This window comes from Hoplias malabaricus, chromosome 4 (assembly GCF_029633855.1).
Source record: "Hoplias malabaricus isolate fHopMal1 chromosome 4, fHopMal1.hap1, whole genome shotgun sequence".
In the NCBI taxonomy this organism is placed as follows: domain Eukaryota; kingdom Metazoa; phylum Chordata; class Actinopteri; order Characiformes; family Erythrinidae; genus Hoplias; species Hoplias malabaricus.
This window is the reverse complement of record NC_089803.1, coordinates 13,704,779-13,724,189: the sequence shown is the minus strand read 5'-3', so window position 1 is coordinate 13,724,189 and position 19,411 is coordinate 13,704,779. Positions and strand designations below refer to the sequence as shown.

At 45.4% G+C, this 19,411-nt stretch overlaps 1 protein-coding gene across 1 annotated transcript in view; it reads right to left on the bottom strand.

The window, feature by feature from the left end:
- Positions 1–18,718, bottom strand: part of trappc9 (trafficking protein particle complex subunit 9) — a 140,961-nt gene extending 122,243 nt beyond the window's left edge. The window contains exons 1-5 of the mRNA XM_066668751.1: positions 18,627–18,718; positions 16,365–16,957; positions 10,487–10,632; positions 9,844–9,969; positions 6,217–6,243 (exon numbers count right to left, since the gene is read on the bottom strand). Of these exons, the coding sequence (XP_066524848.1) occupies positions 6,217–6,243; positions 9,844–9,969; positions 10,487–10,632; positions 16,365–16,948 (883 nt within the window). The 5' untranslated portion in view covers positions 16,949–16,957; positions 18,627–18,718. The remainder of the gene's footprint in view (positions 1–6,216; positions 6,244–9,843; positions 9,970–10,486; positions 10,633–16,364; positions 16,958–18,626) is intronic.
- Between the last annotated feature and the right edge of the window lie 693 nt (positions 18,719–19,411).

The following is a 19,411-nucleotide window of genomic DNA, read 5'->3' as shown; positions in this document are numbered from 1 at the left end:
ATTAAATTAAGTGCAGCTTCTAGAGTGTTGTCCACCATCTACGTCACAGGCAAGACGCCTATTAGAGTTTCCCAACACCGTTGGGGGGGGGGGGGGGTGACGGTCTTTTAAACCTTATTCCTTCAATTAGTAAGAAATAACATGTTTTCTGACTATCAATAAACACAAGTTAGGAACTCAAATTACACTGTATTTATTTATTTGTCACTTTCATATCACTGGTGCTGAGCCTTTAACTTAAACCAAGCCTTAAACCAAACTACACTCTTCAAGGTCTTTCGGTCAAGACGCTAATGCTGTTTAGAACCGGAAGGTTCTGTAAGGGTTTTTCATGAACGTAATGATTCTACTTAGAACCATGAGTTCTGTAGAATGAGAGAACCACCTGCATGGTGAAATGGTTCTTCAGATTAATGGAAAATGTGGTGTATATGGTTCTAGGCAGCACTAAAAAGAGTTCTCCAGTTATAACAATCCAGATGTCGTAACAATAGTAGAACCCTTTTTAGTGCTACACAGAGCCATATTTAAAAAGCTGCTGAAGAACTATTTCATCAGGGAAAGAACCTGAGTTCTAACTAGAACCATCACATTAACTAAGGAACCCTCTTTTTTTAAGAGTGATTGTTGCTCGATGTAGGACTGAATGGTTCTATCTAGCACCGGAAACGGTTAACAAGCTGGACCTTCCATATCAGAATCAGAATCAGAATCAGAATCTCTTTATTTCGCCAGGTATGTTAGACATACTAGGAATTTGTCTTGGTGACAGCAACACATGTATGACATGTAACACGTACACAGACTGTTAACAAAACTTTAAAAGAGGTACAATAAACAATAAATAGACTAAAAAAATACAGTTAAGTACTAGAAAAAAAGAGCGTTAAGACATAAATTAGACAACATAAAATATAAAATCTATACTGTACAGATATGAGTATGAATATAAATGTTTCCAGATATTCCTAAAGTAGGTTATATTATATATTGTTGTAGAAGTTACAGAAATAGAACTTCTGTACAGCTGTGCAAAATAGCATAGTGCAAGTGAGTAAAGTGTCCTGTTCAGTGCAGTTATGTCCAGTCGGTTTAGTTCAGTGGTTTGGAGACTCAGAGGTGTTCACTGTGGTTGAGGAGAGCTACAGCTCTGGGAAAGAAGCTGTTAGCATGTCGTGTTGTGCTGGTTTTGATGGTCCTTAGTCTTCTACCAGAAGGGAGAGTCTGGAAGAGGTGATGTCCAGGATGTGAGGGGTCAAGCATAATTTTGCGAGCGCGTTTCCTCACCCTGCTGGTGTGGATCTCCTGAAGCGTTGGCAGGTTACATCCAATGATCTTCTCTGCTGATCTGATGATGCGCTGGAGCCTGGCTCTTTCTTGTGAGGTAGAGGAACCAAACCAGGTGGTTATGGATGAGGTGATGATGGACTCGATGATCGCTGTGTAGAACTGGATCATCAGGGTCTGTGGCAGGTCAAATTTCTTGAGCTGTCTCAAGAAGAACATTCTCTGCTGAGCTTTCTTGGTGATGGAGACGGTGTTCCTCTCCCACTTCAGGTCCCTGGATATGGTGGTGCCCAGGAACTTGAGTGACTCTACAGTGGAAACTGCGGTGCCCTTGATGTAGAGGGGGGATACAGGGGGTGGGTTGCGTCGGAAATCCACCACCATCTCTACAGTCTTGTCTGTGTTCAGCAGCAAGTGGTTGTCACTGCACCAGGACACCAGCTGACCAACCTCCTTTCTGTAAGCAGACTCATCACTATTGGCTATGAGGCCCACCAGAGTGGAATCATCTGCAAACTTCAGGAGCTTTACAGCTGGTTCCTTGGAGACACAGTCGTTGGTGTAAAGGCTGAAGAGAAGGGGTGAAAGAACACACCCTTGTGGAACTCCAGTACTGAGTGTTCGAAGGTCTGAGGTGTGTTTCCCAAGCCGCACATACTGTCTTCTGTCTGTGAGGAAGTTTGCAATCCACTGACACATGGAGTCCGGCACTGACAGCTGGGACAGTTTGCTTTGAAGTAGCTGCGGCACAACGGTGTTGAAAGCCGAGCTAAAGTCAACAAACAGAACCCGAGCGTAGGTTCCAGAGCTGTCTAGATGCTGAAGGATGAAGTGGAGAGTTAGGTTGATCACATCATCAACAGATCTGTTTGCTCTGTATGCAAACTGCAGGGGGTCCAGCAGGGGGTCTGTAATGGTCTTTAGGTGGGCTAAGACCAGGCGTTCAAAGACCTTCATGACCACAGATGTCAGGGCGACAGGTCTGTAATCATTAAATCCAGTGATGGTGGATTTCTTGGGGACTGGAATGATGGTGGAGGTCTTGAAGCAGACTGGAACACAACGGAGCTCCAGTGATCTGTTGAAGATGCTGGTGAAGACTGGTGCTAGTTGGTCACAGCAGTGTTTTAGGATGGATGGAGAAACTGAATCAGGTCCCGAGGCTTTCTTCACCTTCTGTCTGCTGAAGAGTCTGTGGACGTCCTGCAGGCTGATGGTGAGACAAGCTGGGGGTGGAGGTGTGAGAGCCAGTGTGGGGGAGGAGGGGGGTTGATGATGGGGTGAGAAAGTCTGCTGATTGTCTATTGTTTGAAATCTGCAGAAGAACTCATTCAGGTCGTTGGTGAGCTGACGGTCGTTCAGGTGGAGGGGGGTATTTCTCACCTTGTAGCCAGTGAGAAGCTGAAGACTGTTCCAGGCTGACGATGGGTCGTTAGCTGTGATGTGGTTATTCAGCTGCTCTGAGAACTTTCTTTTCGCTGCTTTAACCCCTTTCTCCAATCTGTACTTGGCTTTTTTGTAGACAGCTCTGTCTCCACTCCTGAATGCGGCCTCCTTCTCTCGCCTAAGCTGTTTCAGTTCTATAGAAAACCAGGGTTTGCTGTTACTGTGTTTAACACGTGTTCTAGTTGAAATACAGCTGTCTTCACAGAAGCTTATATATGACGTCACAGCGTCTGTGTATTCGTCCAGTCCGTCTGTCGCCTCCTCAAACACAGCCCAGTTTGTGGATTCGAAGCAGCCCTGCAGCTTCTCTATATCTCCACTGGTCCACCTCTTCACTGTTGTAATGGCCGGCTTGTTGGTTTTGAGTTTCTGCCGGTACGTGGGAATGAGGTGAACGAGGCTGTGATCGGAGAGCCCGAGAGCGGCGCGCGCAACAGCGCGATAGGCATTCTTGATGCTTGTGTAGCATTTGTCTAGTGTGTTGCCTTCACGTGTAGCGCACGCGATATGTTGCCTGTATTTGGGCATCTCCTTCGTGAGGTTAGCGCTGTTAAAGTCCCCCAGAATGATCAGCAGCGAGTCTGGATGGTCTCTCTCTAGTTCCATTATCTGTTCGGCCAGTTGTCTCTGCGCGTCGCTGGTGCACGCGCTCGGCCTAATGTACACGCCGGCCAGAATGAAGGAGCTGAATTCTCTGGGAGAGTAAAACGGCCGACAGTTAATGAAGAGAGACTCCAGATGAGGAGAGCATGATGTTAACAATACTGTAGTGTCTCTACACCAGCGCTCGTTGATGTAGAAGCAGATTCCTCCTCCCCTACTCTTCCCGCTACGTTCCACGTCTCTGTCCGCTCTCAGTAGCTGGAAGCCCGGTACGTCCAGCGCACTGTCCGGGATCAGCTCGTTCAGCCAGGTCTCCGTGAAGCAGAGGGCAGAAGCAGAGGAGACGTCCTTGTTGGTCCGGTGGAGCAGGAGTAGTTCCTCAGTTTTGTTGCTGAGAGATCGGAGGTTGGAGAGGAATAATGATGGTAGAGGTGTGCGAGGCCCGCGCCGCCTGAGACGCACGAGCGCGCCCGCGCGTCTGCCCCTTCGTCTGCGACTCCAGCGTCTCCTTGCGAGGCCGAGCAGCGTCAGCGCGGCCGTTGTAAAGATTTCCACACACTCTGAAGGTTTTTGAATAAATTCCGGCATAAAATCAGGAGAAATGTTGTCCCTGGCGGTTAATAACTGTTCTCTGTTCCTATAATGTATATAGAACACGTTCTCTGTATATAGAACGTGTTTCTGTGCTATACACAACACATCTTAAAAGGGGCTCTATAGACCAACTGGCATCACACTCTCTATCAGTCTGGAGAGAACTCATGGTTCTACAGAGAACCCTTGGAGAACCCTCTCTAGAAGGATTCCCCCACAGTACTCTGAAAGTGTTCTGAGGGCCTGAGCGTTACACTGGCAGTAGTATGATGCAGCACTGCCACCTGCTGGGGATGATTCAGCTCATTTTACAGTAACAGAGCTATAAATCTCTCAGCGCAGAACCACAACCAGCTGTGGAGAACAGCTGGAGAGACAAACAGCTGTTAAAACAAACTGCTACTTTTTATTAAGTCTGGAGTAATTCAGTCATTATTACACTTACACCATCAAACCTAATGTAGACGCAAACATATTCACACAGCATGAGATACACATCAACACACACACACACACACAACTAACAACAGTCCTCCAGGAAGACCACATGCAGCAAACCGTGTAGAGTACAGTGTAGCTCCATGAAACAACAGTGTAACTACGAACAACACAGTCACTGTTACTGAGGGATTACAGTAGTACAGCTGGTGTGAACATACACATCGTCAATGTCCAATGAAAAACACGCATCTCCGTGTTTGTGGAGGTTTAGTCTACTTCATCATCTGAACACGGCAGCTGTCCTTCACACCGTGTGAAGATTTCATGACAAATGAACCAATAGAAACGCTGCAAAACTATTCGGAAACTACTTTTAAAGTAGCTATACGGAGACATGCATGTTTTTATTTGGATAGCAATGATATGAAATATGAGTGTTACTCATGGATTTACATGTCATTACACAATAACTACAAGACATTGTTTACACTTTCAACTACAACTCACAGGAATTGTGAGTTTTACACAGTGCCTACAAGTGCATTTGTGTAATTACATATCAATACACAATAACTACAAGGCACGTGCATTTTGGTAGTTACTTTACAATTACAGGTACGACTTTTGTAATTAAGCTGAATCTTCTTAGATACTACAGTAGATTATACAAATAATTGTACAAGTGCATCTTGGTAGTTACTGTATAATTACACAAGTGTCTTGATGTTTGTGTATTATATATTAATTACATAAGTTATAACCTAAAATATAATCCTATAAGTCATGATTATGTAAAAGTAATACCTGTAATTGATATTAAAAACCAACAATACTTGTGTCACTGCATGACTCACTTTGGTAGATAAGACTTTAGTATATAATTATGATATATAAGAAACACTTAAGTAATTACACAGAAGTAACTATAAATGTAAGATAAATAAGATATATTTGTTTAATTGCATGAGTATATATTATCTAGTAACTTATAAGATAAATTTAATAGTGTGCGAACATTAACTTTAAAGATACACATACACTGTAAAAAATTGCTGTAAATTTACAGCGAGTCTGCTACAGTATTTTATTGTAAGACTTAATTACAGTAATATGCTGTAAATTTGAAATACAGTAGTGTTCCTGTAAAAATACGGTAAATGGCTGGGAACTCTGCTGCCAGTATTTTACTGTAAATGGCAGTATTTACAGTAAATTATTGTATTACTCAATTACAGTAATATGCTGTAAATTTGAAATACAGTAGTGTTCCTGTAAAAATACGGTAAATGGCTGGGAACTCTGCTGCCAGTGTTTTACTGTAAATCACAGTATTTACAATAAATTATTGTATTATTCAATTACAGTAATATGCTGTAAATTTGAAATACAGTAGTGTTCCTGTAAAAATACGGTTAATGGCTGCGAACTCTGCTGCCAGTATTTTTCTGTAAAATTTACAGTAAAAAAGAAATGTTTTACAGTGTAGATATTACGTGCCACCTGTAACTATACAGTAAATAAAAAAAACACTTAGGTAATTACACAAGTAATAACTAACAGGTTATAACCTTGACTAATTACATTAGTGGTACTGCTGTAATCCATCTTCAACAATGAACACGTTACGAGGAGTTACCCTGCTGTTGCATGTTATTAAGGTGTATTTACACATGAATTAAAAGACCAATCAGACGACTGTTGAAATGAGAAACTGATCACAGTGCCGGTGAGGCAGAAATCAGAGACACACAGGGTGGGAGTTAGAGCATGTGTCTAGAGCAAGCTCAGGCAGACATCGACGGCGGAGAGTAGAGCTACAGCAGGCAGAGCAGCGCTGTACTGTACCTGGATCAATGAGAACCTCCTGAGCCCCTGAACACACACAAACACAGACAGACAGACAGACGGAGAGAGACAGACAGGCGGGGTTGACTCTCTGGCTGAAGCTGCAGGTTGCTGAGGTTGGGTTAGTTCTGCACATTTCAGCACTGCTGCATGCTGCAGTCTCCAAGAAACACCAACAGGCTGACCCTGCATCTCCAGTGGCCAGGGTTTAGGATTCGCATGGTATCTACTCTACACGACTCTACTCTGTTTTTTACCTGGTCCCTGGTTAGTTTTTCACTACTATTACTTGTCTAACCAGAACTGCAGGCTTTGGAAACAACAACAACGGCAGTGGTAACATTACACGGTGTTTACTCATGGTGTATTGGCGTGTTGTTGTTGTTTGGGACTGAACACAGCTCCGTCATCAGTTCAGACAGATCAGTAGAGTTTGTTCCTTCCTTGTTGCAGCGTCCAGCTCTCGCTGGATTCTTTCGTCGGCCACCGATCCACGGAGCGTTTGAACCTCTTCAAAAGACCACGCCGTAATTTTACGAGCTGCCGTCGTGAGTCGGATAAAAACAAATGTGATCTCTGCTGCAGCTGGAGATTTTACAGATGGAGAGTTAGTGCTGGTCGTCTGCAGTGATGACTCTCTCTGGACAATCAGTGCTCTGTAAGGTTTACACACCACGGTTTAGTCCCTACTTGCCTCGCTCTGAACCACGAGAGAACAGCCACTAAACAAGAGCCTGGTTCTAGATACCAGGACCAGATTTACCTGATAGAAAACCAGAAAAAGCAGAGTAGATCTAAAGTGAAGAGTGGAGTCAAGTCGAGTAAAGTACCATGCTGTAGAAAACTGAGTTAGCAATGTGGTTACGCACTGGACACTTGGAGTCTGCTTCCCCAGGGGAACCCTTCTTAACCATCAGTTTGTTGGTGTTTACTGAAGAATGATCTGCTGATGGGACTTAACATAACAACGGCCATCTTTACAGCATCAAAAGATGAAAACCTTAACTGCCTTAAAAGCAATTCCGCACCATGCTGCAGCAGCACTGAAATTTAAAGAGACAGTTCGGCCAAAAGGGACGCGTACACAGGTCCCTGCTCAAACAGCTCACGCATGTCTGAGACCTGCTGGGTGTCTTTAGTTCTGCACTGGAGCTACGAGGCTAAAGCAGGTGGGTGTTCTGGGTGAGAAGGATGGCCCTCTCACACAACCCCATCACAAGCACGACATAGCAGAGTTGGTTTGTAGCAGATTTATCAGTGTTCTCCTCCAAGTGTGTTGAGCTGTAGTGATGTTGATATAGCAGCAGTGAGAAAAGAAGCAGTGGCTGGGTTCAAAATCAAAATCAAGAGGAAGCATGTGCTCATACAACAGTGTACTTATGTAAAAGTGATACCTGTACATTGAATACCAACAATAACTCTGCCATATACCTTTAAACGTATAATAACTAACTACATCAACCTCGTCCCTTCAGTGCAGAGCTCAGGAAGCCACCTTCAGACACCAAGTGAGTCTCAGTCGATCAGATACCCTCACGGAATGGAGGGAAAATGGAGCACGCTGGATTCTTTTGGCCAAACTATAGCTTTAATTTGCCAGAGTGGCGTGGCAGAAACATCAGCCAACAGTCAGCGAGTTAGGACACTTCTTTAGGAGGCAACACAGGCTTTCAGCTCGTTCAGATCTTACTTCTCTCCCCTCTTTTACACAGTGTTTCTACTACAAACACCCCACTTACCAGCTCAGCTCTCGGTCACACCTGCTCATCACCTACACACTGTTAAACATGAGAGGGGGGGGGCACTAAAACAGGAGAGGGCAGACATGCACATCTAAAGGAAGCATTGTTAACAGCATCAGTCCATGGCTCGCTGCATTAGTGGGTTAAAGAAGCGTTAGAGTCAGCGCAGTGTTTTATCTGTTTAGGATGGTTGTTGTTTTATTGTTATTGATTGATGCACGGTTACGGCAGCGCAGGACAGCATTCAGCCAGGTGTGTCCTCGAGTGACATTAAAGGACACCACCGAGAGAGTACGTCCTACGTAAAGTAACACAATAAAAAAGCAACCCAGTTTTCTGTGTATGATTTCATCCCGTTATTTGTCTTTCATTGATTTAAACACTTCATCCATCCAGCTTCTTCTCCACCCAACATTGCCTTTATTAGTTCACCCTTTCACCCTTTTATTCTCCATCTCCATCCATTCATCCACTCACAATGCAGTTCAGGACTCCTGTATCTAAGCAGGTGATAGTATCCCCTCTGGCTCATGACCTGCAGCAGTGTAACAGCTGGAGCTGGACGATGTGGGAGTTATTTCACAGCGAACACAAGCAGAACTGAGGGTGGCCGTGTTATTGAATGGAGGCCCTTGGGTTTATCAGACTAAAGAACCAACTAAATCAAGACCCGTATCAGCAATAGGAGGAGACATTTCATCAGCTGAGTGCTGGGAGTAAATTCAGAGAGTCCACTCTGTGAGACTCGCTGTAGGAGCATTAGAACACCTGCTACAGGTAAATACAGTGGATAGTCGCCTGCCTCTGGTCAAAAGACAGGTTTGGTGGCGTTTCGAAGTTGAAGGAGTTACGGATCATGAGCGGCTGTTGTTACTTGTCGGAAGCCAATTGTTGTAGTCATGTACAATCACAAGCAAAAGCCCTGAACTCTCATGCTGTGCTGCTGTAAACTTAGACGTCCACGCCTCCTTTAGACAAAGAAATGCAATCAATTTGGCTCTCTCGTGTAGTGACAAAATAAATATAATATCACATTAACTCTCAACAGCACACTGTGACTTAACGGAATGATGCCCCGATGCTGCAGATCATGGGTTGGACTTTCCAGTACAGTCCTTAACTGGTGTAGGTCATATGGAGAAGGTCAGAGTTACTTTGTATTCCCTGACAGTTATGAACCTCAAAAGGTAGCTATGATACGTGGAGTTCCCCTGGGGTCAGTTGTTGGGCCACTTCTGTTCAACCTTTGGGCCAAAATCTACAGGATGAACACATTCTGAACAACTCTGTGAAGCTGCTTTGTGACAACATCAGATGTAAAAGGCACTATATAAATACGCTTTGATTGATTGATGACATTTCTGACTCTGTAAATGGGCGACTACAGCCCGATCACCTCACTGTGTCACTGTTAAGAAAATACAAATAAATGGATGAACCAAATTTTCTTCGGTTAAATAAATATTATACAAAAACTGCTTGATGAGTTTAATCTTAAAAAACGATTACGACTGTAAACTCAAATTATTGAGTGTTGAATCAAAAGGAGATGTTTTTTGTATGTTTTTGTATTTATTTATTTGGCGAAGCTGTGGTATTTCAGTATTAAATTGTTTTAATTAATTTTTTGTTTGTTTTGTTTAATTATATTTATTTTATTCTCCTATTTTCCACTTTTATACAAACATACCGGAGATGTAAACGAGTCTCACACAGGTTTGCTTGTGACTGTCAGTGTCAGGTCGGTCAACAAGGATCATTCATTGTCGTTTATAAAATCAAAACCTTGTCGTTTAACCACAGTTTCTCATTTCTCACTATTCAAACAACTGTAGGTCTGAGAAGAAGTCGGTGGGGGTCTCGGACCCTGAAGCTCAGGACTGACCTGGTCGGTGTCTGTTTCCTGCGTCTGATGCTGTGGAGATGCTGGGTTTGCGTGCCCCGCTTTTTCCCGCCGTGCCACCTGGGTAATGGAAAATCACAGAGGCGGAGCAGAGCCCCTCCAGAGCAGCTAGAGAGAGAGAGAGAGAGAGAGAGAGTGTGTAACTCAACCATCTGCAGAGATAAATCACTCAATAGCTCCCCTTGTGGTGGAGTTCCTAAAATAGCGCCCCCTTGCTGTGCAATTCCTAAATATGATTATGTAAAACGGTGTGTGGAGGAGTTGTTAAACATGACTGAGTGAGAAATGGCACCCATCTTTGTGTAGTTTCTAAACGTGAACGAGTACGTGAAAAATAGCTCCCCTTGTGGTGCACTTCCTAAACATGAGTGAGTGAGTGAGTGAGTGAGAGAGAAGCCAGTTCCATGAGGTGCTTTGCACCTAAAACACTCTGGTCATTAGAGCAGGGGTGTGTACACAGCCATAGCCCCACCCCTTTACTCTGACTCTGACTAAAGACAGATGCCTGGGAAACAGAAATGCTCACAGGAGTCTGAGGGGTACACTGCTGTACAGACACTGTTACACGTTTAAACCAATCACACATCGTTTCCTTTCAGACTCCAGTCTGAAGCCCGTCTCTTACCTCCGAGCCAGAGGAAGTCGTTCACTGATCGGAGAAGCTCCACGGCCATGTGATAGTGGACCAGAGCGTCCTGCAGCATTGCTGCCTGCAAACACAGGTCCCCGACATGCTTCCTCATCCGGCCCTGGCACCGCTTCTTATAGTGCCTGAGGAGGGAGGAGGAGAGGGTCTCGGTTACACTCACAGTACACTGTTTCAGTCTTACATCTGAACTTAATGAAGCATTTATGTTTATAGGACTTTATTCAACGTAAACGTACAAGAGCTATTTCTACATGAGGTAATCAATGCAGTAAAGCTGGGATTCACTAATGACCCTCTCTCAAATGTAACACAAATCAGCCCCACCACAACATCACAGCCCTTTTATTGTTATGTTGTGGGACAAAATGCTTCCTTCTGCTGTGCTCTGCTGTGCACTACACTTGGTCTGGGACGTGTACAACATTTGAGGTTGGGGGGGGCAAGAGGGGCATTAACCTCCATAAAAATGAACTCTATCTAAACATGGACTGTCTCCATTATTTTTAACACCATTTGATCTCCTTGACACCAGGGGGCAGCACCTCCTTGCATCTGCACCCACTGTGCATTCTCTCAGCTCCACTGTCCACACAGGAGCACTTTGTAGCTGTACAATCACAGACTGTCGTCCATCTGTTGCTCTGCATACTTTGTTAGCCTAATTTAACATGGTTCCTCAGCGCTCAGGACCCCCACAGAGCAGGTGTGATGTGGCGGTGGATCATTCTCAGAGCTGCAGTGACACTGACGTGGTGGTGGTGTGTTAGTGTGCGAGTGGATCAGACACAGCAGTGCTGCTGGAGTTTTCCACCGACCAAAAACACCCAGCCGACAGCGTCCTGTGTCAGTGATGAAGGACTAGAGGACGAGCGACACACACTGTGCAGCGACAGATGAGCTACTGTCTCTGACTCTACATCTACAAGGTGGACCAACGAGGGAGGAGTGTCTCACAGAGTGGACAGAGAGTGGACACAGGGTTTAAACTCCAGCAGCACTGCTGTGTCTGATCCACTCTACACCAGCACAACACACACTAACACAAGAAATGTAATTCAGAAACAAATTGCTCCTGTGGTCAGTGGAGCTGAGAGAATGGACAGTGAGTGCTGACAGAAGTAGGCGTTCCTAATCAGGTGATAATTCAGTGCATGTCTTAAAATGGCTCCCAGCAGCCGAATCAGGAGCCATTTCAGACGATGTGTCCTTTAAAAGACACAAAGACTGGAGCTTTCAGCTGGGCTCCATCCTTGATCTCTCCGGTTCTGGCCTGCGCTTCAGACAGGACGTGGCTCAGACAGAGACGGGAGGGAGACCACCAGGGGTAAAGACATCAAACAGCCACGGACTAAATCTAATCTCTGACCCGGTCTGGCACAGGAACACAGGAGGAAACAAAGGGCCAGAGGGCGGACTCACAGGGGCAGAGAAATCAATGACTGAATGAATAAATGAATGAATGAATGAAAGGAAGGGTGGCGTGTCTCTGGTCTGGTGGGTCAAGTGTCAGCCTTGAGAGCCTTACGGAGTCGTCACAATAAACAGAGCCGGGTTAGAACACGGGCCATGTGACAGGGACAAAATAACAGAAACACACACTGAAGGACAGTTCACGTTTGTGCTTCGAATCCACGCCCCCCGTGTCCTCTACACCGCACCCTGTGCCACCTCCTCCTGGCTCTGTCTGTTCCATGATTTCATATTCTTCACCACTACTGACAGAAACAGGCTGCATGGATCGATGTGGGAATGGAAGAGCGAGAATAGAAAAGAAGACAGGGACTGGAGAGGAAAGAGGAAAGGCGTAACACTCGACCCCACCAGCTCTAGGACCCAGAAAGCGTCTGTCCCACCACAGACTGCTCTATTGCACTGGGCTTATTCTCATGTCATATTTTCACATTGTAAAGTATGGCCTACATTTATTTTCGGGGCTACTGCCCCCCCCCCCCCCCCCCCAGGTTTATAAACACCCTCAAACCTCCTGTTCCTTTACTTTCATCGCTCATCAAAAGGAGCCAATGAGTTTGATCTTTTGGCTCTAAGCCCAGACACGAGAGCACTGAGGTCCAACAAGCGGGTGTGGCGGAAGGGATGCTGAAGCTGGAGCTGAGGGAGGTGAACTAAACTTCGACTGGACTACCAGCTCACCTTTTCACACCCAACAACAAACTCACAGGACAGTGTGAGAGAAAAGAAAGAAGAAAGACAAATAAAACAAGGCAATGAAGAGAAGATAAACAATAAAAACACATGAAACAGTCAGACAACAAGCACAAAAAAATAAACAAATAAATAAATAAAATAATTAAGGACTGCATTTTTTACAAGTTTTTTTTTAACATATGAACAACTTAATGTACTGGGGCACACTATTTAGAGAAACAGAACTGTGTAAGTTAAACACTAACTAGATTAAATCAACATCATGTCAGTGACGCTCCACTGAGCTGTAACAGGACACAGAACATAGAGCCTCTGCCGTTACTACTCTGGGCTCAACACTGCAGAAACTGCACTATGTAACTTTGGAGGAGGTTTGGAAACGACACCCACTTAATCTCAGGAGATAGTGTTGCAGTCACACAGTTCCAGGGACCTGGAGGTTGTGGATTTGAGTCCCACTCCAGGAGTGTGGTGTGTTCTCCCTGTGTCTGTGGGGGTTTCCATCGGGTGACTGTCTGTGAGGAGTGTGGTGTGTTCTCTCTGTGTCTGCGTGGGTTTCCTCTGGGTGACTGTCTATGAGGAGTGTGGTGTGTTCTCCCTGTGTCTGCGTGGGTTTCCTCCGGGTGACTGTCTATGAGGAGTGTGGTGGGTTCTCCCTGTGTCTGCGTGGGTTTCCGCCGGGTGACTGTCTGTGAGGAGTGTGGTGTGTTCTCCCTGTGTCTGTGTGGGTTTCCTCCGGGTGACTGTCTATGAGGAGTGTGGTGTGTTCTCTCTGTGTTTGCGTGGGTTTCCTCCGGGTGACTGTTTATGAGGAGTGTGGTGTGTTCTCCCTGTGTCTGCGTGGGTTTCCTCCGGGTGACTGTCTGTGAGGAGTGTGGTGTGTTCTCCCTGTGTCTGCGTGGGTTTCCTCCGGGTGACTGTCTGTGAGGAGTGTGGTGTGTTCTCCCTGTGTCTGCGTGGGTTTCCTCCGGGTGACTGTCTGTGAGGAGTGTGGTGTGTTCTCCCTGTGTCTGCGTGGGTTTCCTCCGGGTAACTGTCTATGAGGAGTGTGGTGGGTTCTCCCTGTGTCTGCGTGGGTTTCCGCCGGGTGACTGTCTGTGAGGAGTGTGGTGTGTTCTCCCTGTGTCTGTGTGGGTTTCCTCCGGGTGACTGTCTATGAGGAGTGTGGTGTGTTCTCTCTGTGTCTGCGTGGGTTTCCTCTGGGTGACAGTCTATGAGGAGTGTGGTGTGTTCTCCCTGTGTCTGCGTGGGTTTCCTCCGGGTGACTGTCTGTGTGGAGTGTGGTGGGTTCTCCCTGTGTCTGCGTGGGTTTCCGCCGGGTGACTGTCTGTGAGGAGTGTGGTGTGTTCTCCCTGTGTCTGCGTGGGTTTCCTCTGGGTGACTGTCTGTGAGGAGTGTGGTGTGTTCTCCCTGTGTCTGCGTGGGTTTCCTCCGGGTGACTGTCTATGAGGAGTGTGGTGGGTTCTCCCTGTGTCTGCGTGGGTTTCCGCCGGGTGACTGTCTGTGAGGAGTGTGGTGTGTTCTCCCTGTGTCTGTGTGGGTTTCCTCCGGGTGACTGTCTATGAGGAGTGTGGTGTGTTCTCTCTGTGTCTGCGTGGGTTTCCTCTGGGTGACAGTCTATGAGGAGTGTGGTGTGTTCTCCCTGTGTCTGCGTGGGTTTCCTCCGGGTGACTGTCTGTGTGGAGTGTGGTGGGTTCTCCCTGTGTCTGCGTGGGTTTCCGCCGGGTGACTGTCTGTGAGGAGTGTGGTGTGTTCTCCCTGTGTCTGTGTGGGTTTCCTCCGGGTGACTGTCTATGAGGAGTGTGGTGTGTTCTCTCTGTGTTTGCGTGGGTTTCCTCCGGGTGACTGTTTATGAGGAGTGTGGTGTGTTCTCCCTGTGTCTGCGTGGGTTTCCTCCGGGTGACTGTCTGTGAGGAGTGTGGTGTGTTCTCCCTGTGTCTGCGTGGGTTTCCTCCGGGTGACTGTCTGTGAGGAGTGTGGTGTGTTCTCCCTGTGTCTGCGTGGGTTTCCTCCGGGTGACTGTCTGTGAGGAGTGTAGTTAACCTAACACGTTTAAGGTTGGTACATAGTATATACTGCATAACATTTGCGTGTAGGTCACAACACACAGTGCAATTGTTTCTAAAAACTGTAGTTCAACCAAACGTTCACAAACACAATCGCTAAGATGTGTAGTTGGAACTACGTCTTGAGACCTGTGATTAGAAGATTAGTTCCTGGTGACTACTTGAAGAACTTTTTGCATGATAAAATGTTTCTTTGCATCATGAAACTGTTCTGGAAAATGTACTATAGATGGTTCTACTACAATTTAAAGCTTGTAAAATATAAAAAGAACAGTTTATGGTGCTGTACACACACCTTTTCTACAAGGTGCTATATACAACCGTCTAAAGCACATTCTCCATGTCTGAGTTTTTGCAAGTTTCCCTCTGTGAAAGTCAGACCAAACACACCTGGAACCATTGTAGTTCAGACTACGGTGGTTTAAACCGACATGGTTCAAACTACTGTGGTACTAACAAAGTACAATGGTTTTGGGAAATGGTCGACTTCAGACGTTGGAGAGTTTAATGATGCACCGTACCGTGTACGGGAAATGCACCGCGATTCCAAAACATTCTTAAAAACGAACAGGCTCATGACAAATTGTGTTTGGTGTTGTTACGTGGCTCTTGTAATTATTTTCTATGGACAGGGAAGGTCAGACTGTTTGCTTTAGTGGTGTAATAAAACCATATAAACCACCAAATATACATAAGTGGCTGTAACCAGAATATAGAGTTTTGAGCGATCATTAACTTGTTTGATGCCTGGCTGATTATCTTTTAAATATTTACAAATGTCCGTTACTGTATGCAAAAAATGAATTCATTATTATTATTAAGAAGAAGAGGAATAATAACAACACATCATTTTAAAAAGGCTCTGAAAATGTTTAGGGCTGCACCGAATACCATTTTTTGGGCTTCTGAGCTTCGGACGGGATATTAGTGAATATTCGAATACTCGGAGAGTGGAGTGGTGTATATTGTTGTCATTAACTAAATCCGCTTCTGACCCCTGCTTTTTTTTTTTTTATCCCTCTCCAGGCTGTGTTGGGGCTCACAGTGCAGCTTGAGTTTTAGATTTCATTTGCATAAAGACTGAATACGGGTGGAGTGGGGAGAGCACATGGTTTACTGCTGGAGCATGAATGTGGTGGAGCGTTGCCTGTATCGATAATCAAATTTATCCAAAAATATTCTAATATCAAAATTAGAAACCGAAAATATACTCAACGAACTAATATCTGAATACCCGAATATTTGGGGCCAGCTGTTGTTCAGAAAATCAGCGCCCACTGTAAAATTAAAGCTGCACTTCGGTTCCCAGCATGGCTCCGCTCGCTGAGTTGTTTGCTCAAGCTGGTGCATTATGGGAAATGTAGTGCCCCAGTAAATTGGGTCTAATGACACCCCTGCATTTATATTTGTCCAACAATTACATTTATTTTCTTTTTGGCTAAAGCAAGAGTTTGAATTTGTATTTAATAAAATTAGTGCATTTTATAAAATAAGCTTCATCAACATGTCAAACTGTCCCGAGTCACTAGATGTGGACAAACAAGTAGCAAAAATCTCTTGAATCAAATCTGTTAACCAATGTAAACAGACATTAGGAAGTTCAAACATAGACTAAAACTCACCTGCTGTCAGTGTCCAGCCCAACAAAGTCCTTCTTCTCAAAGGGTACGCAGAGGAGCGGGATCTTGTCTCCTGATTTGTCTGTGGCCCGGTCCAGCCTCTTGGACTCCAGCACGATGAAGATGGACTCGACGAAGTCCTCCACCCTCTTCTCCACATCAGGGCAGTTGTCAAAGCTGGGGTAGAAGGCCACATCTGTGCGCTGCTGCTCTGAGATCTCTCCCTGGAGGCCGAAGACCAGCAGCCGCGAGTCGTACAGCGTGGATCCGAAGAGCTCCTTCTGGCCGTGGAAACGCTCTGCCGTCTGCGGCCACTCTTTGGCCGAGGAGCAGGCCGTCACAGAGATCAGACCCACCACTTTACGGTGTGTCTGGAAGTCACCCCACTCGTTGTTCTCGGGTGGATAATGGTGCCGGTAGCGGATGAAAAGTGCCCTCTGGTTGTCGTGCACGTTCACCTGGTTCACGCTGGAGATCCGCTTATAAATACAGAAGAACTGCTCCTCGGGGACTATGCCCACTGGCTGCACAACCACCAGCACCGTCTGGTGGTCCTCAGCACACTGCAGGTAGTCCGGCACACTCATGACTGCACTCTGGAGGAAAGGAAGAAGGAGTGCGTCCTTTTATTTAAAGGAACACCACAGTCAAGTCAAGTCAAATATATTTGTACAGTGCTTTTTTACAGACTGAGGGTGTCACACAGCAGCTTCACCAAGAAACCAAGAATTAAAACAAATTTAATATCCCCAGGTGAGCAGCCAAAGGTGACAACGGCAAGGAAAACCTTAGAACGAACCAAGACTCACAAAGGACCCATCCTCCTCTGGTCCGATTATAAACACTGAACAGTTTTACTTTGAAATCACGTCTTCAAAATCATTGGGATCCTCCACTGAGCTGTAACAGGGGGAACAGAGCCTCTGCCGCTGCTAAACTTCAGAACCTTCACTGTGTAACTATTGGAGGAAGGTGGGATCAACCCATTGATTCCTGTACAGTGCTGTACAAGTGAATAACACTAGGTGGAGCCCAGGAGCAAAAAGTAAACAAATTTACCTAGTGTCCCCTTAAAGCTACAATTTGCACAATTTTCCACCTCACTATAAATTTAACCCTTTAGGCCCTGGGTGTAATATCTTTAACGCAACACTATGTAAGCTTTGGTATTTGTGCTCCTGGGCTCCCTCTACAGTTGCAGAGGGTAATTCATGTTTACAGCAGTGTCCTGAAAATCAAGGGGGAGTGTAGAGTTTGTTTGTTTTTTTTCCTACCCTCCTCCAAATGTTACATAGTTGAGTTTCTGCAGTTCTGAGGCCACAGTAGCAACGACAGAGGCTCTATTCTCACTGTTACAGCTCAGTGAAGCATCACAAGGATTCTGAAGCGGTAATGTTAAGGTATAAATACTACCTAGTGTTGTTTTAACTGTGAATCGTATACACACATGATGTAGATGTGAAGAAAGTCATTTAAAGTGAGGGTTGGGGTGATTAATGACGTCAAAGGTACAGTACAGAAAATAGTGTTTGTTAAATTGTGTTGATGCCAGGTTCCTATCACCACCACTAGGTTTAAATATCAAGATATCTGAAGCCTAAAGTCCAGACTTAAGTTATCCAGACAGTAGGGACATCCCTAAAGGACAGTCCTCAGCTCTGGGATAAAGTTATCTGTCTTTGAGGAGCAGCCCCCTGTAGCTCACTCGTCTGAGTGTGTTTTGAGGTCTGGTTCCATTCACTACCCGTGTAAAGAACACTAAATGAAACTTTCAGTACCACAGAAATAAAAAGGCTTTAAATATGACTTCTAAACTCGGAAATTAAATTAATACATAAATTAAAACAATTTTACAGTTCTGTTTGTAACAAATTATATAAAATGTATAGCATTACAGCTAAAAAATCAAGAAGGTAGCCACAAAAGCTTCACGTTTCAAGTCTGCTAGCTCGAAATAAGCTTCATATTCAGAATATTTCCATATAAACAGTGTATATAAATAAATCTGTGCCAGAATTTATTCACGAGTCTATTACTGGAGCTTTATTTGCCAGTTTCCCATTGAAACTCTCCGTTCCGCCTTAAATGCTGCAATAACTGCCGCACCGTTTAAGGTGGAATGGAAAGTTCCAGTGATAAGCTTAAGCTGGACGTTTCTACATTAAGACTGACAACGCAGCGAACATAAAGTATATGCAAATATATCAGTATCCACTGATTTTGAAAAGATCTGACCTCATTTGGGAAGGAGTTTATCACACTTACATTATAAACAGCTTCACTTCATAACACAGGTCCCTTCCCTTCACTGGATTGAAGTTGCGGACTGTGCTTTTACCGTCTCTGCCCCCAGCGGCTCGGAGCCGAATGGCAGTTATGAGTTCCATCAACGTAAAAGTGCTGCATAAGTATGTGCGTCGATTTGTTGTGTTCTTGGAGATGATATTATATCTGAAATAGTAGTGTAGCAATCACACAGCTCCAGGGACCTGGAGGTTGTAGCTTTGTTTCCTGAGGTGTTTGATGTGTTCTCCCTGTGTCTGAGTGGGTTTCCTCCAGGTGACTGTCTGTGAGGAGTGTGGTGTGTTCTCTCTGTGTCTGCGTGGGTTTCCTCCGGGTGACTGTCTGTGAGGAGTGTGGTGTGTTCTCCCTGTGTCTGCATGGGTTTCCTCCGGGTGACTGTCTGTGAGGAGTGTGGTGTGTTCTCTCTGTGTCTGCGTGGGTTTCCTCCGTGTGACTGTCTGTGAGGAGTGTGGTGTGTTCTCCCTGTGTCTGTGTGGGTTTCCTCCGTGTGACTGTCTGTGAGGAGTGTGGTGTGTTCTCCCTGTGTATGCGTGGGTTTCCTCCGTGTGACTGTCTGTGAGGAGTGTGGTGTGTTCTCCCTGTGTCTGTGTGGGTTTCCTCCGTGTGACTGTCTGTGAGGAGTGTGGTGTGTTCTCCCTGTGTATGCGTGGGTTTCCTCCGTGTGACTGTCTGTGAGGAGTGTGGTGTGTTCTCCCTGTGTCTGTGTGGGTTTCCTCCGTGTGACTGTCTGTGAGGAGTGTGGTGTG